This window comes from Bos indicus x Bos taurus, chromosome 4 (genome assembly GCF_003369695.1).
Source record: "Bos indicus x Bos taurus breed Angus x Brahman F1 hybrid chromosome 4, Bos_hybrid_MaternalHap_v2.0, whole genome shotgun sequence".
Lineage (NCBI taxonomy): Eukaryota > Metazoa > Chordata > Mammalia > Artiodactyla > Bovidae > Bos > Bos indicus x Bos taurus.
Genome location: NC_040079.1, coordinates 42,441,588 through 42,459,011, shown reverse-complemented (window position 1 = coordinate 42,459,011; position 17,424 = coordinate 42,441,588). Strand labels below are relative to the sequence as shown.

The 17,424-nt window shown below is 43.8% G+C and overlaps 1 protein-coding gene across 1 annotated transcript in view; it reads right to left on the bottom strand.

The window, feature by feature from the left end:
* BLVRA (biliverdin reductase A) overlaps positions 1 to 17,424 on the bottom strand; it is a 51,678-nt gene that overhangs the window by 15,854 nt on the left and 18,400 nt on the right. Inside the window, exons 3-4 of the mRNA XM_027539216.1 lie at positions 4,777 to 4,898; positions 1,546 to 1,665 (exon numbers count right to left, since the gene is read on the bottom strand). Coding sequence (XP_027395017.1) covers positions 1,546 to 1,665; positions 4,777 to 4,898 — 242 coding nt within the window. The remainder of the gene's footprint in view (positions 1 to 1,545; positions 1,666 to 4,776; positions 4,899 to 17,424) is intronic.

The following is a 17,424-nucleotide window of genomic DNA, read 5'->3' as shown; positions in this document are numbered from 1 at the left end:
ACTCACCTTTTCTAGTCCTATGGCCACTGCTGAGTTTTCCAAATTTGCTGGCATATTGAATGCAGCACTTTCACAGCATCATGTTTTAGGATTTGCAATAGCTCAACTGGAATTCCATCACCTCTAGTAGCTCCATTACCACATGACAGCTATCAATCAAGACTACAAAACTCGTGGCAGCCAGCTCTGTCTGAGGCAATTGGAAAACATTTCACTAAGGCTCTGAATTGGGTCTTGAAGTGTAAACAGGCATTTTCCAGGTGCCAGGAGATGAGGGTGTTTCACGATGAACAGCATAGGCAGGGGCTTGGGCATTTATGGGGCTTTGTCCATTGAGACATGGTGTGAATTTCAGCGTTTCTGTGTGGCAGGGGAGGGGAGAGAGAGAGAAATGAGGTCCTAAAAGGAGCTGGGAGTCTGATGTAAGGGAAGGACCCAGAGTGCTGTGCTCAGAAGTGCGGCTTTTATGCTCCAGATATTCTAGGGACAAACATTGATAAGTATGGGAATTATATGATTACTTCGTTCAGGTCTTCTCTGGTGCCAAAGAAGGTTAAGGGGATCCACATAAAGGTGCTCTGTCCACATTTAGAGTGAGTGTGATAAAGAGAGAGCAGCTGACTTCTGGGCAACCACACTGCAGAAGTAGCTGTAGTTTAATGTCAGGGCCTAAACGGAAAGCTGAGCTCTAGGGGCAGGTGACACTGCCTTGTTAGCTGCCAGGTCTTCCATGGGGCTCTTCCTTCCAGGCTCCATGCCACCAAATGCCTGGAGAGCTCTAGGCTTTGCATTCAAAGGTGGGGCAGGGGGTAGGGTATGTGTGGGGGAGACATTTCATTTCTCTTACTCTATGAATATAATGCAACCTCCCCAATCTTAGGCCACCACTATTTCCTTAATCATCTCATGGCAAAAAACACTTCCTATTAAAGAACTCCTAGAGATATTCTCAGAGAGATTTCATGTTGTTTAAAGTACAAAGGATAAAATGTTGGAAGCTGAAAGAACTATGGCATTTCTCCAAGGCACAAAAAAGACATTGGCTCCATATCCTAAATTATACGCTGAGAAGAAGGCAAATGTTGGTCGCTCAGTCGTGTCTAACTCTGTGGCCGGTGGACTATAGCCTGCCAGGCTCCTCTGTCCATGGAATTCTCCAGGCCAGAATACTGCAGTGGGTAGCCTTTCCCTTCTCCAGGAGATCTTCCCAACCCAGGGATCGAACCCAGGTCTCCCACATTGTAGGCAGATTCTAAGAAGGTAGGCACTAGTCAAACTACTCTCAATAAAATTTTTACAATGAAATAAGGCACTTTAATTCTTAATGTGTCTAATGTTTTAAATTATGGTGAACTAAATATTATTTCTACTATATTTTTCATGTCCTTATACCTTTATAACCCATAGTGAGAGTTAACATTTTGACAATAATTTTTTAAAGTCCTGGGTCCATCCCACTGCTTATTAAGACCCCTGTGTAAGACGTCAGCCCAGGCATTTCCATTGTCCTGTACGACTGTGCAAGGTGAGGACTTGAACACCCACCTGATGTAGTCCTCGTGGCTGGAGCTCTCACTGCAGATAAAAGCAACCTCGACCTCTTGACTGGAAAGAGCATCTTCCAGAGAAATTTGCGGCACCTCATCAATGCTCCCCAGCTCTCGTCTGTTTGAGAAGAACAGACAAATGGGACTCAAAGCAGGCAGAACATCGGCTGAGAATAAATGAGTGCCATCCTGCTCCCCAGCTCCCAACAATGTCCTGGTGATCAGTTTTTGGAAATGAAGAGAGCAATTTCTTCCATCTCATTTCCACGGCACTTCCAGCACAGAGTAAGAAACAGAGCCTCCAGCACAGAGTAAGAAATTGGGGAACTGGCATTGAGTGCTGATACCACCGCTAACAGCCTGTATGATGTGGGAGCCTTTGAATTTACGTCATCTCTAAAATAAAAAGAACGGATCTCCTGTTATCTCATAAGAAGTAATCTCTATGGTCACTGCCAGCTCCAAGTACTTGGCCAGACACTAGGACTGTCAAACCTAATCGAGATCCAAGACACTAACACCTCTGAGGGGCCCAGTGCTGCGTGGCTTTGAGCTCCTTCACGTACATCACGGCCTTGTGTCCATCAAGCAGAAGGCGGGCATCACTGCCTCCTTTATAGCCAAGCTGACAAAGCCCAGAGAGGCAGGGGCTCCACAGCTAACGGTAGTAGGGGCAGGACAGGAGCCTGAGCCTTCTGACTCCCACACAGTAAGAAGGACCCCTGCTTTAGAACAGCTGAGAGTGCTGGCTGCACACTGCCCTGGGACTGAGGCTGGGGCAGAGGAGCAATCCTCCAACCAAGGTTGTCACAAAGGAAACAGGGCAGCTGGCAGGAGGCTTGGGGGCAGCGCAGAGCCCCCTTGAGTGGCAGCAGCCAGCGGGCAGCTGGGGGAATTTGGCTGCTGAAGAACATTGTGGTAGGCTCTTTCCTGTGGGGGCCACCCCATTTGCACTGCTTGGTCTGACCAATGCCTCTTGCTTGCCTCCCTGTGCCTTCCCAGTAGGGAAGATGTGGTAAAGAGGAAAAGTTAAAATTTTACATAACCTCCTGCTCGTTCTGCCTCTGTAACTCAGCTTGCTCCTTGCAAAGTCTGGATCACATAGGTCACGTAGTCTCAGAAAGACTTACAACACTAGGAACTGGAGCTTATCTCACTCACCCTTGTCCTGCTGTTTGCAGTTGCCCAGCCCTGCAAACCTGCTTAATCATGCCTGTCCATGTAAAGGTCAAGCGTCCTCCTCCCCATCTTGACTGCTGTTCCCATGCTCACGAAACCCCTTAAACCACCCTATTAGCAGCTAGATTTGCCCACTATAGTCTGTCTATAAAAACTCTGTAACCCCTTTATTCGGGGCTCAGGGCTTGTAGTGTTGACTCTTTCGGGCTCACCGGCATAATAAACCTGAGTTCTCCAATTCTCCAAGTGTGGTGCTTGGTTTCTCGATTACTGGATTCTGCAACAGTGGGGAATGAACTAAAGTCTTCAGCTTCTAGCAAGCTTGGTCTGGTAGAGGGAGGAAGAGACTACATAACTACAACACAAGAATAACAGGAGGTGGGGTCTTCCCTGGTGGGTCAGTGGCTAAAACTCTGTGCTTCCAATGCAGGAGTCACGGGTTTGATGCCTGGTTGGGGAACTAAGATCCCACACACCATGCAGCATGGCCAAATAAAAATAACCAGAGGGATGCTGTGCCTAGGGTACAAGTGGGAGATTCCAGGAAGGCAAGGAACACCCAGTTCAGGGTTTCAGAAGAGGATTCCTGGGGAGGTAAGAGGTCTTAGCAGGTAGGTTGTGAGGAACAGATCATGTGGCGAGGGGACAGTGTGATAACAGCAGGGGGGTGGTAAAGCGAGGGGAAGGGAGGATGAGCTGGCCATCCTATGGGACCTGGGTAGGTGAGGCATAGCAGCAGCTAGCAGAGGAGGGCTGATGGGGAAGCAGAAGCCCCCCTTCAGCCCAGAGCCCTGGTTCGTGAGATCCCAAATGCAGGCAGGGCAGCAGGGGAGGAACAGTGCTGCGAATCACGGTATCAAGTCTCCCATCTGTGCTGCTCCCTTAGACTCCTCCTGCGAGGGGAAGACTGACCAAGGGCAGGTTGGTATCAAGTCTCCCATCTGTGCTGCTCCCTTAGACTCCTCCTGCGAGGGGAAGACTGACCAAGGGCAGGTTGGTATCAAGTCTCCCATCTGTGCTGCTCCCTTAGACTCCTCCTGCGAGGGGAAGACTGACCAAGGGCAGGTTGCCAGCACTTCTGGGTTGCCTCTGTGCCCTAAATTCACTTTAAGTCCTTAAGGAAGGGCTAGGTTTTGAGACAGGCAAACTGGAAGAAGGCAGGTCCCATAAACTAAAATACGAAAGAACTTCTACATGGACCGTCATGATGATTACTTAAGCTTGTCTAAGTATTGACATTTAGGTGATTTCTCTAAAGCACTAAAAAGCAGAGACCTGCCTGACTTGCTCTCTGCCCCAGTGCCTGGGCTCACACAGGGCCTACCTCAGGTTCACAATGACTGCTGGTAACTGATGTTCCACGGTGTGAGTTTTGTAAGTAGTGTGTGTGGAAGTGGTGGGGGTCAAGGAGGAGCTGAGGGTGAGTAAGGGAAGAAGAAACGCAGTTAAAGTTAGGTTTTGGCTGAGTTACAGGACATAAATGATAATCCTTGAAAGCAGGGTACAGAATTATCAAAGGGGAAATGAATACATGGTGTTTAAAAGCCGGGCTTTGGAATCGGATAGACGTGCACTGTTGTCCAGCTCTTCGATTTCTCCAGCTGTGAGACATCAGGCAAATTACTTAACCTCTCTGCAGTTCAGCTTCTGGATCTGTCAAGTAGGTTGATATTGGCATTGATGTCAAATAACTGGTCAGGCTTACAAAGCCCAGGGCCCTGGGAAGGCTGTCATAGTTAACTGATGGAACACACCTAAAGCTTCTTTCAGGCCAACCCACGTGCGTTCACTGTGCCCCTCCTGTCACCGTAGGCCCTGTGCTCACCCTCCCCGCCTCTGCCTTTGCGGTCCCCTACAGGATGACTCACTGCACATCCCAGTTGCAGGGCCAGCGCTCTTTAGTTCCCAGGCCCGTCTGAGATCTTGTGGGGCTGACCCTGCACAGTTCCCTGGAATGATCCCAGAGCTGGCTTGCTCTCTCTGGGGTCTGGAGAACCCTAATCCATTGCACCCAGCTCCCGGGGAATTACAGGGCACAAGGCAAAGCCACCTGGACACGAAGCCAATCAGGTTCAGGAACGCTGAGGAAGCGTGTGGATTCCGCAGGTCCCGCATCCGTACGGAGCCGGCTCTGCCGACGCCCACCACCACCACGCCAAACTTCCTCTCGGGCTGAAACACAGGGGATCGAGGTGGGGTTTAAAAATGGTTCAGGATCATACTTACAATGTTTAACTTGAGTATTTCTGTCCCTCCCTGCCGTGTATAGATGCTGAACTTGTTTGGCTTGAGTACAATATCAACTGAAAAGACCAAATATTTTTCATTCTGACAAAATTTAAAATCCAACAAACATTTATTAAAATCTAAAAGAACACCCCCTAAAATAAAACAGTCTGGGCAGATAGCATAGAACAGCAAAACAGACATGTGGGCAGGACCAGTCAGGGACCAGACAAGCAAGCCAGGAGCCAACACAGATCACAGAACCCACAGCAGGGGAAGGGGAATGAGACTCCCTGAAATGCAGGGTTGGAGAGAAGTCAGCTTCCCCACAATATTTCTGTGGCTGCTCTGACCTGTGTTATCCATGGAAAAGGCTCCTTGCACACTTGGCTCTCCACCCACTTCTACGGCCACCTCCCCCCTAATGAAAGACCTTCATCTTGAAGCTGTACCCAGCCCTAGTCTGGTACCTCTGTCCTCCCTAAATCTCCTCCAGTGGACGCGCAAATCTGATGCAGCGGAGAGTCATACAGAAGTGACAGTGCTCAGTGAGATTCGGGGGGACAGGGCACGTGGGCACACGGTCACCTTATTCAGACTCCTCACCACCGTGGCTTCCTGGGTTCCAACTAATGTCACTCTCAGCCTACTGTGACAGCTTACTCATTATTTGGGTACAATGCATATAGTATTAGAATGAAAAATCAACTCAAGTTTTTCAAGTTATATAGCAACTTACTATAATCCAAACTGATAAAAATTCTCTCTATATATAAACCTCAAACCCAGTTCTTCTTGGATGCCTCCGAGCACAGAAACTTGAATGTCCCCCTTAGGTTCCCCTTTCCTTCACCTTTGTCATCTGAGTGTGTCACCATTTCCTACAGAGTTTGCCCCCTTTCCTAATGATCTGATAAATCCCCTCCTGGTCTCACCCTTCCCAAGGGTGGTACCCCGGCCTGCCAGAGCAGATGCTTCAGATGAAAACTAAGTCCTTCCCCTGATTAAAGCTCTTCATTTTCCCAACTGTTACAGACTGAATGACTGTATCCCTCAAAAGGCATATTGGGATCCCTGTCCCCCAGTATGATGGTAGTAGGAGGTGGGGCCTCTGGGTAATCAGGGTGAGATGAAGTCATGCGGGAGGAGCCCCCACGAATGGGGTTGGTACTTTTGCAAGAGTCACAAGACAGCCTGACTCCTCTCCCTGCTCTCTGCTCACGTGAGAACATGAGGAGGAGTCAGCAGTCTGCAGCCCACAAAGGGGGCCCCCCATATCTCAGCGTGATCTCAGACTTCTAGACTCCGAACTTCAAGAGAATTTCTGTGGCACTGTACAGCAGCCCAAACCATGAGACAGTTTGTAAGAAAACAATTGAAGGGGGAAAAAAAATCCAAGTCCATGTTTTCTACCAAACACGAGTCCTTCCACAACCCAGCTCCAGCCTGCTTCTCCAGCACTGCCTTTCAGTCACCTCCACTTTATAACTTTATGCTTCCGACCTCCCAAGAACACACAGGACTGTTTGCTCCCTCCCAGTCTTTGCAAATCCTGTTCTCTTTGCTTGGAAGGAGCTTCTCCCTACCATCCACAGGGGGATGCCTTCAAAGCGTTCAAGACTTGGGCATCTTAAACCATATGAAGGCTTTCCTGATGGTATCAGTTAGATTTTTCTTTTTGCATATAATGAAGATCACCCATTTCGTGTACAGTTCTATGGGTTCTGACCAACACACACTTACATACCTACCACAATCAAGATACAGAACAGTTCTATCATCCCCTCCAAAATTACCCATACCCCTTTGCAGTCAACTGTTTCCCCTGGCAGGCAACCATCGACTTGTCTTGCCATCCCAGTAGTTTTGCCTTTTCTAGAATATCGTATAAGTGAAATCACAATATGCAGTCTTTTGGGTCTGGCTTCCACTTAAAACAATGCGTTTATACTGTTTTGCATTCTGTCACTGATGTCTGAGAGGTCCAGTGGTTCTGCATTCTTGCCAGCACCTGGTATCATCAGGTCTTCTCCTCTTTTCATTTTAGTCCTTATAATAGGTGTGTTGTGGTCTCTCATTGAGGTTTCTTATTTGCAGTTCCATAATGACTAATGTGGAGGAGGCAATGGCACCCCACTCCAGTACTCTTGCCTGGAAAATCCCATGGACGGAGGAGCCTGGTAGGCTGCAGTCCATGGGGTCCCTAAGAGTTGGATACGACTGAGCGACTTCACTTTCACTTTTCATTTTCATGCATTGGAGAAGGAAATGGCAACCCACTCCAATGTTCTTGCCTGGAGAATCCCAGGGACGGGGGAGCCTCATGGGCTGCTGTCTATGGGGTTGCACAGAGTTGGACACGACTGAAGTGACTTAGCAGCAGCAGCAGCAATGACTAACGATGATGAGCAGCACTGTTTCATGTGTTTATTCGCCATCTATAAATCTCCACTGGTGAGGTCTGATTATTCCACAGGCTGTATCAACTATCCACAACTAGGCAGGGGTATGCCAGGCCTGTCTTTAAATATACTGGGTGCTTAAACCCAGCTCACAGGTCACCTTCTCTGGAAGCCATCAAGCTTTTTTGTTTTGTTTTATTTGAATACACTATCCAATTGTCCTAATATCAAGTATTGAGAAAGACAAACCTTGTTCTATTGAAATGCCTTTGTACCTTGGTGGAAGCTGTCTTGATTACTATAGTTTTATGGTAAGTATGGAAGTCTATTACTGTGAATTCATTTTGTTTTTCAAAATTCTAGTTCTCCTCCCTTTACATACACATTTTAGAATCAATTACTAAATAAATAAAATGAAATAAAATAAAAATTCCTGCCAGAATTTTGAGTGGGATTATATTGAATTTATGGATAAGTTTGAGGGAAAAACCCCAACATCTTCAGTAAAGTAAATCTTCTAATCCGTGAATATGTCATATATTTACATTTATTTAGGTCCTTGATTTGTTTCATTCTGTCATTTTCAGTGGATAGATTCTGTACCCATTTTGTTAAATTTATACTTAAATTTTTATGATTTTTAGTGCTATTATAAATTTTATTTATAAATGAAATTATACTTTACCTTCCATTTCCAATTGCTCATTGTGCTTATATAGACGTACAACTGATTTCTGTATACTGACTTGGCATCTTGCAATCTTGCTGAACTCACTTATTACTTCTAGCAGCTTTTTTTGTAATTCTATTAAATTCTCCACATAGACCATAGAGTGAGATGTGACTAGAAATGATTTTATTTCCAATCTGTATGTGCTTTACTCATTTTTCTTGCCTGACTGCCCTGGGTGGGTATGATTTTGAACAGGAGCAGTAAGAAAGGACAATCTTGCTTAGCTTTTAATCTTTGGGGATAAAATTTGTTCTTTTACCATGAAGAATGATCTTGGCTATAGATTTTTTTGTAGATATCCTTTATCAGGATGTGGATATTTCCATTTATTCATATTTTGTTTACATTTTAAAACCATAAATGGTCTAACTTTGTCAAGTGCCTTTTCTGTGTCTATTGAGATGATCATATGATATTTTTCTTCTTAAAGTCCGTTGATACAATGACACCTTTCATTCCTAGGATAAACCTCACTTGGTCATAATGTATTATCCTTTACATATACTGTTGATTCTATTTGCCAAAATCTTATTTTAAATATTTGCATCTGTGTTCATGAGAGTTGTTCAGTTGCTAAGTCATGACTGAGATAACATTGTATCATTTCAAACATAAGAACCTTACAACAGTATACTTCCACTTCCTGTCTCCCTGACTTTGTACTGCTGTTGTTACATAACTTATAAACTGCTCAAGGTACCAGTCAGGATTCAGTAATGTGTTCTAAGCACAGAGTTTTAACATGGGGAGTCAGAGGTTTACATCACCATTGCAACCACTGGGGAGGTAAAGCCAGAGAAGCCATCACTGACCATCTCCTACTGCAATCAAGCAAGTGATTCTCAAGAGTTTGCCTGGAAGCCAAGACCTCAGGAAAGCATCTGCAGCCTGAAGCTTGGAAGAGCAACTGTGCCCTCTGAATAAGTTTCTTTCTTCAGCCTCCAAATCTCCCGGGAGCGCCTCTCACTGGCCAAGTTCACACGTGAAATGGAACTTTGGGAAATGTAGTTCTAAGCTTGTGGCCACAATGCCCAACTGACAACAGGCCGTTTGGCCCAGTTAGTGCCTCTGGGTTACAAGTCTAGCTATTAATTTTTATTTTTGACAGTCTCATACACAAAAAAGAAGAAAGACAGTCTTTAGAGTAATCTGTACTGAGCAGCCAAAATACACGTCTGATCAAATATTTGCTTCTTCTTTCGTTCAGAAAAGGAAACAAGCAATTTCCTTATGAGACTGATCAAATATTTGTTTCTTCTTTCACACGGAAAAGGAAACAAGCAATCTCCTTATGAGGCTGAATATTTATGGTATTCCTAAGATTAACTACTAAATTACAGATTTAGTAGATTAAGTAGTTTAGTAGATTAAGATTAACTACTAAATTAACTACTAAATTACATTACAGAAAATAACGAGGATCATAGGTTTCTGTTAGCTTTAAAAGAGGCATGAGGTTAAGAAACAGCTTCCTTATCTGTAAGAAGCCAAGTCACTTTTTCCATTTTAATAATTAATGATACACACACACTTGTAAACCTGGCTTGGGTAGTGTCTGACTGAAAGTGCTTTCAAATTTCATTTAGACAACATTTCCTTGCAAAACTGATACCAAGGGACAAGATATGGGTGAAAATGCTGACATATTAACAACTGAGTTCCTCGTTGGGAAAGAACTTCATCTTTGAGAAAAATGACTTTCCTAGACCATTTCACCTGTGTCTGTTCATGTTACATGAGGCATCAAGGCATGTTCTGAAAGGAAACTGCAAATCAAAGAGATGAAGGCTTCTGGTTTCCCACTTCACACGTAAGGAGCTTGCTCTGCTCTCCAAGCTGCTGCTCTACCTGGACAAATAAACAGCTAACCAGACTGAAAAACTAACTAAAATGAACTCCTCTAGGATCCTTAAGAGAGGTGAGAACATGAGGCAAACTGCTGCCCCCACGACTGGAGAAACTGAGGGACTAACGCAGAGAATAACTTGGTGGAGCAGAGACTCAAGAGTGGAAACCACAGCAGGAAGCCGTAGGAAAGCCTGAACTGTAACAGATGAGTGACTGGGGGCTCAGTGCGGACAACTCTGAGACCTAGAAACTCCAGAGAGACCCAGTCGCAGGAAGACCCTCTCAGTTTTGTGACATTTACCTCCAGGAGCTTGACCAGGTTCTCACAGTAAATACTGGACATGTTTCCTCTCATATTTCCAACAAGACTGGGTAAAAGCATCACTCTTGAAATCACCAGTGCTTTGTATTTCCTAAGGAGACTGCCCTTACAGGAAACTAGTTAACCAGTCCCTAACCTGCTGGGGTATTATTAGACCCTAACTGACTGCAGGGTAGGAAAAAACAGTTGACCCTTGAACAACATGGGTTTGAACAGTGCTTATATGTGGATTTTTTTCCATTTTAAATTATCACTGTACTAGACAATCGTGGCTGGTTGAATCTGTGGATGCAGAATTGTGGATAGGAATTGTGTGTATGGAGGGCAGACTATGGGTTATAGGCAGATTTTCAACTATACAGACAGTCAGCACCTCTAAGCATGGTACTGTTCAAGGGTCAACTGTACAAAACTCCAGGCTACTCTAGAATTCCATTTGGGAGAAAGGAAACACCCAACTCTGGCCCACTCTAGCCATACTCCCCCACCTAAGAGAGGCAGAAAAATAAACTGAAAAATACTTCTGTGGTTCATAGTGTAGAGCCATAGGCTCACCAGAAGACTGAGACTTGATCATGGGACTGTAGAATGTGTCCCCTCCCCCTACACCTCCCCACCATTTAAAGCAGTTTCTTTTATATGATACATCATGTCTGGAGATCAAGAAAAAACAACAAGCCATAACAAGACAAAAACACAATCTGAAGAAAGAGAGAAGCATCAAAACCAGCATAACAGGAGTGTTGAAATTACTGAGACTGGGAATTTAAAACAACTATGATTACTATCCGAGAAGGCAATGGCACCCCACTCCAGTACTTTTGCCTGGAAAATCCCATGGATGGAGGAGCCTGGTAGGCTGCAGTCCATGGGGTTGCGAAGAGTCGGACACGACTGAGCGACTTCACTTTCAATTTTCACTTTCATGCATTGGAGAAGGAAATGGCAACCCACTCCAGTGTTCTTGCCTGGAGAAGGACAGGGGAGTCTGGTGGGCTGCCGTCTATGGGGTCGCACAGAGTTGGACACGACTGAAGTGACTTAGCAGCAGCATGATTACTATGATAAGGATCTAATGGATAAAGTAGAAAACATCTAAGAACAGATGGGCAATGTAAGAAATTGAGAGACATCCTGAGACAGAATAAAAAAGAAATGCTAGAGATCAAACACAATGTAACAGAAATGAAGAATGCCTTTTATGGTTTACTAGTAGACTAGACACGGCACTGGAAAGAATCCCTAAAACTGAGGATATCTCAATAGTAACCCCCGAAAACTTGAAAAGCAAAGAGAACAGAGACTGAAAAAAGGAAGAGAATATCCAAGGACTGTGGGTCACTACAAATGGTGTAACACACATGTAATGAGAACACCGGAAAGAGAAGGAAGAGAGAAAAGAACACAAGATATATTTGAAATAATAATAAATAAGAATTTCCCTAAACTAACGTCAGACACCAAACCACAGATCTAGGAAGTTCAGAGAATGCCAAACAGGATAAATGCCCTGTCCCCAAAAAATGATGTTTAGGCATATCATTTTCAGATTACAGAAAAGCAAAGATAAAGAAAAAAAAAAATCCTGAAAGAAGCCAGAGAGAAAAAAACCTTACCTACAGAACAAAGATAAAAATTATATCCAACTTCTCCTCAACAACCATACAAGAAAGGAGAGTGGAATGAAATATTTCATGTGTCAAGAGGAAAAAACTTACCAACCTAGAATTCTGTACCCTGTGAAGTTATCCTTCCAAAGTGAAGGAGAAATAAAGACTTTCTCAGACAAACAAAAATTTGAGGGAATTTGTAGTAGACCTAGCTTGCAAGAAATATTAAAAGAATTTCTTTAGAGAGAAGAAAAATATTACAGGTGAGAAACTCAGATCTACCTAAAGAAAGGAAGACGGATTAAGTGAAAGTAAAATACAAACTTTATTTTTCTTATTCTTAGTTGATCTAAATAAAATAATAACAGCAACAAAGTATTGAATTATGTATGCTGATGTATATATTTATGTTTATGTAAATGCATATACGTAAGTGAAATGAATGACAGCACTGATCCACAGGACAAGAAGAAGGAATGGGATTATTGTTATTTTACAGTATTCACACTACCTGTGAGGTGGTACAGGTATTATTTGAAAGTGGATTTGAATTAGTTGTAAATGTATATTGCACGCTCTGGCACAACCAATAAAAAAGTTTAAAAAACGAAGTATAATCAATATGCTAAGAAAAAAGAGAATAGGAACTATATAAAATACTCAGTTTACATCATAAAAAGCAGAAGAAGAGTGGAAGGCAAAAATAGGACCAAAGAACAAAGTCAATGAATAGAGTGAAGTCGCTCAGTCGTGTCCGACTCTTTGCGACCCCGTGGACTGTAGCCTACTAGCTCCTCTGTCCATGGGATTTTCCAGGCAAGAATACTGGAGTGGGTTGCCAACAATAACAAATATTAATCCACCTATATCAGTAATCACTTTGAATGTTAATGGTCTAAATGCATCAATTAAAAGATAAAGATTGTTGGAGTGGACCAAAAATCAAGACTCAACTCTATGTTGCCTACAAGAAAACACTTTAAATATAAAGACACATATGGATTAAAAGTAAATGGATGGAGACAAATATATCATGCTAACACTATAAACAAAAGACAGCAGGAGTAGTTATGTTAATTGCAAGAAGGGCATTACATAACAAGATCCAACACGTGTGCACCTAACAAAAGGGCACCAACTACATTAGGTGAAATCTGATAGAACAACCGCGAAGAGAAGCAGATGAATCCAAAATCAGCTGCATCACACTCCAACACCCCTCTAACAGAAATGGACAGATCGAAAAGGCAGAAAAATCAGGAAGGACACATTCGCACTCAGCACTACCAATCAACTGGACAAAACTGGCATCTGTAGTCTGCTTCACCCAACAGCAGCAGGATGCATTCTTCTCAAGCATACACGAAACATTCACCAAGACAGACGGGTTATAAAATACACCTCCACAAGTTTCAAAACACAGAAATCATACAATGTTTAATCTGAGACCACAATGGAATTAAACTAGAAATCAGTAACAGAACGATAACTGAAAAATCTCCAAATATAAGGAGACTAAACCTTGGGCTCAGTTGGTAAAGAATCTGTCTGCAATGCAGGAGACCTGGGTTCGATCCCTGGGTTGGGAAGATCCTCTGGAGAAGGAAAAGGCTACCCACTCCAGTATTCTGGTGTGGAGAATTCCATAGACTATATAGGGGTCACAAAGAGTGGGACAATGCTAAAAAAAAAAAAAGTCAAAGAGATGGCTAAACTCCTCTGCAATTTAGTAGCTAAAACTTTCAGGGTGAGAACCTGCAGAAAGCAGAGGTAATGGGAGGAAAGAGTAGAAAGGGGAACGTGCATGTAGATTATCAGGAGGCTGAAGTATGCAGAGAAAGGAGATGGTGAGATATGCCCAGCAGAGGGGTGGGCAACAGGTTTCTAGAATGTCTAAAATTCCATTTCAGTTGTCTTGCTGTGCCCTGCTGTCTTGAATTTTTGATAAAATGCACTATATATTCAGCCCTGCACTGCTGCTGCTGCTGCTAAGTCGCTTCAGTTGTGTCCAACTCTGTGCTACCCCACAGACGGCAGCCTACCAGGCTCCCCCTTCCCTGGGATTCTCCAGGCAAGAACACTGGAGTAGGTTGCCATTTATTCAGCCCTGTAGAGGTGCCGTTTTAAGGAACAAAGGAACAAGAATAGTTTCAAGATGCAGAAAAGAGACAGACAGGACAGCAAAGTGACTCAAAAACTAATTGGGGACCAACTTATCGTCACAAAGTGAGCCAGCTCTCCCTGTCTTGGATGCAGAGAAGCTAAGTGTTTGGAGCTCGAGATTAGATGATGGGATTCCGAGATTAAGAACACATACTCTGCCAACTCAGAAAAAAAAATTCTGTTTTGAGATAAGGAGGGTAGGAGAAAATGTAAAATTACTGTAGAACTTCAAAGTGGAAGGTATGAGGGCAAGTGCCAGGTTCCCACTCCAGGAGGAGGTATGATGATTGTAAACAGTCAGGAAGGACAACCCAATGTTTTTCACTCATTTACAAGAATCAGTAAGTTTGACCATACATTGGCTGGCATAGGAAAACAGGCATGTTCATATGTTGCTGGAGGGTGAGGAGAACAGGCAACCTTTGTGGAGAACAGCTTGGAAACATTTAACATGCAAATACTCTTTGTTGGGCATGGGGGGAATTTATTTTCAAAACACATACATAAGTGAAATGACTCAGGTTTATTGCAGCCTTGCTTGTAACAGCAAAAGACTGAATATAAAGTATATGTTATCAATAGCAGGCTGGTTAGATAATTATGGTATACTTTGAAAATGGAATGCTACATAGCTATTAAAAAAAAAGAACAAGAAAGTTTTTTATGTACTGGAAGGGACTGATCTCCAAGATACATTGTTGGGTGAGAAAAGCAAAATACAGACCAGTGTAAGATATGTGCTCTAGTGTATGTTTAAAAAAAAAAAAAAAGGAGGGCGGGGCAATGGCTGAAGGAAAAACAATACTTATATATGTTTTGAATCTCTCTGGAAGGACAGGAAAGAAACCAGTAAGGGTAGTTGCTTTGGACCATGAGAATAGAGTAGCTGGGAGAGAAGAGGACTTCTCAGGATAAAGTTTTTGTGTGTGTGAAATTCTTTAAAATTTTGAATCATGTGAATGTATGTTATCCAAAATACAAACACTTAAGATAGATATGAAAATCCAAGGAATGCTCTGAGTAGATGAGAACTCTACAATTTGTACAGAGTTGGGCTTACACCCTGCTCCCTTCCATAGAGCTGGGTGTCCTCTGCTGTCTGCCCTCCAGGACACTCTGCCCCTGGTGGTGCCCACTGCCCCCAAATCAGCCGACACTCCACAACTCCAGGCTGTGTCTGCTCTCCCCACTCACCCTTCCAGTTCAGCTGTAATCTGGGTTTCACTACCAAACCTCTCTGCCTCATTACAGGTCATCTTAGATCTTAGCCAAATTCAAGGGCTTTCCCTAGGTGGCATTCTCCTGGACCTCACTCCTGTTTGATACTTGAGGGGACCTTCTTAAAATTCACTCCTTCCTTGTCTTCCCTCACCTCACAGCGAGATTTCCTTTTCACTCGTCACCGCTTTCCCTCTTCATCCTGCACCCTAGTGGTGCACGTTTCCCCATGCTCAATCCTGTCCCCCTGATCTCTCCTCCCCGTATTCCCCAAGTAGGGGAGGGGTGCCTCTCATTCTTAAGGTTTCCAAGACCACCGTTGTGCTGAAGGTTCCAACATTGTGCACAATGAGCTGTCCTCTCCTCCAAGCTCTAGACCCAGGAAGGAATGCCAACTGGGCATTTCCACCTGGCCGTCCCACCCTGACCTAGATCCTCATGTTCTGTGCTAGACTCCAACCACCAGCCTCACTTGACCACTGTGGTCTGAACTTCCGGGAAAAGGCCAGGGGCTCTGCAAATTCTATCAGGCACCCAGCATGACGTGCTGGAAATCCTGGGAGTCTTTGCTGCCTCGGACAAATCCTCTGAAACCAAAGGTCTGACTGCAGCTGACAGCCTACTCCTCCCTCCCTGCTCCAGCCAGCCTCAAGTCACTGCAGGTTTCTCTTCCTCTGCATTTTCACTAATCTTTCACGCAAGCTCTGGATTGCTGTACATGATGACTAGACAGTCTATGAGTCATCCCATCACTGAGTCAACTGCCACTCAGTGAGAACACATGGTATTTGAGGCACCAGGTCAGATGCTGTGGGGATGCTAAGATGAAGGAGGCACACGGACAGCTCTACCCAAGTCAGAGAATGGAAGGTCACAAAAGAAGTGATCATTAAAGGGCCATGGAAATTCACACAAGGGAGGTATCACTTCCAGAGAGAGAGAGAGAGCTCTGAGATGTTTTTACCAGAGCAGTGAGGACCAGGTCAGGCTGCCCAGGGATCAGACAGGAAATGGAAGTGAGAAGGGGGTCACAGAAGGTAGTTACAGGGTGTTTAAGGCAGAAGAGGAGGCAGACTAGTTAGAGGGGGTCCCACGGTCTGGGAATATTTTTAAAAGGTTAAGAGAGAAAAGCCACCAAAGAAGGAAAGTCGAAATTACAGAACAGAAGGGGTAGTTGACGATTAACAGAACTATTACTGAGCCAGGCTCCGTGAGCTTAATATGAGTGCAAAGTTTCTACTCTTTTTGCACAATTTCCAAGACCATGAGAATTAGAGCGAGTCATGGGGTCTTAGGATAAGAGGGCAGAGGCACCAGAAAATGGTTAACAGAGGTCAACCCTGGGGTAGGGGAGGCTGGGGTGATTAGGTAGTGAGGACACTCACTTTTGACTATTTAACATTTTGTAGCTTTTGAGTTTTGTTCTAGGTCTGTGTATGAACACTACTACAAAAATGAATTTTTTTAAAAAAACTTGCTTTTTGTTTTATACATATATACATTCTCTTTTCTATTATGGTTTATCACCAGAGATTGGATATAGTTCTCAGTGCTATACATTAGGACCTTGTTGTTTATCCATTCTAAATGTAATAGTTTGCATCAACCAACCCCAAACTCCCAGTCCATCTCTCCCTCCCCACTTCCCCCTTGGCAACCAGAAGTATGCTCTCTATGTCAATGAGTCTCTTTCTGTTTTGTAGATAGGCTCATTTGTGCCATATTTTAGATTCCACAAGTGATACAGTGTGTCTTTCTCTTTCTGATTTACTTCACTTCAGTATGATAATCTTTGGTTGTGTCTGTGTTGCTGCAAACGGCATTATTTCCTTCTTCTTGCGGCTGAGTAGTGTTCCATCATATGCATGCACCACATCTTCTTTCTCCATTCATCTGTTGATGGACATTTAGGGTGTTTCCGTATTGTGACTATTGTGAATAGTACTGCTATGAACATAGAGGTACGTGTTTCTTTTAGAATTATATTAAAAAACTACTTTTTAAAGATGAATTTCAGTATAATGCTAGGAAAAGACTACAGCAGGTTGAGCATGTCAACAACCCTCCCTCTGAAGGGGATGGATGAGAAAACAGGATTACAGCAGCTTGAGAAGACCTCAGGTGTTGTTTCGTTCTGAAAAAGTAAAAACTAAAGCAGTTGGAAATGCTGATGGGA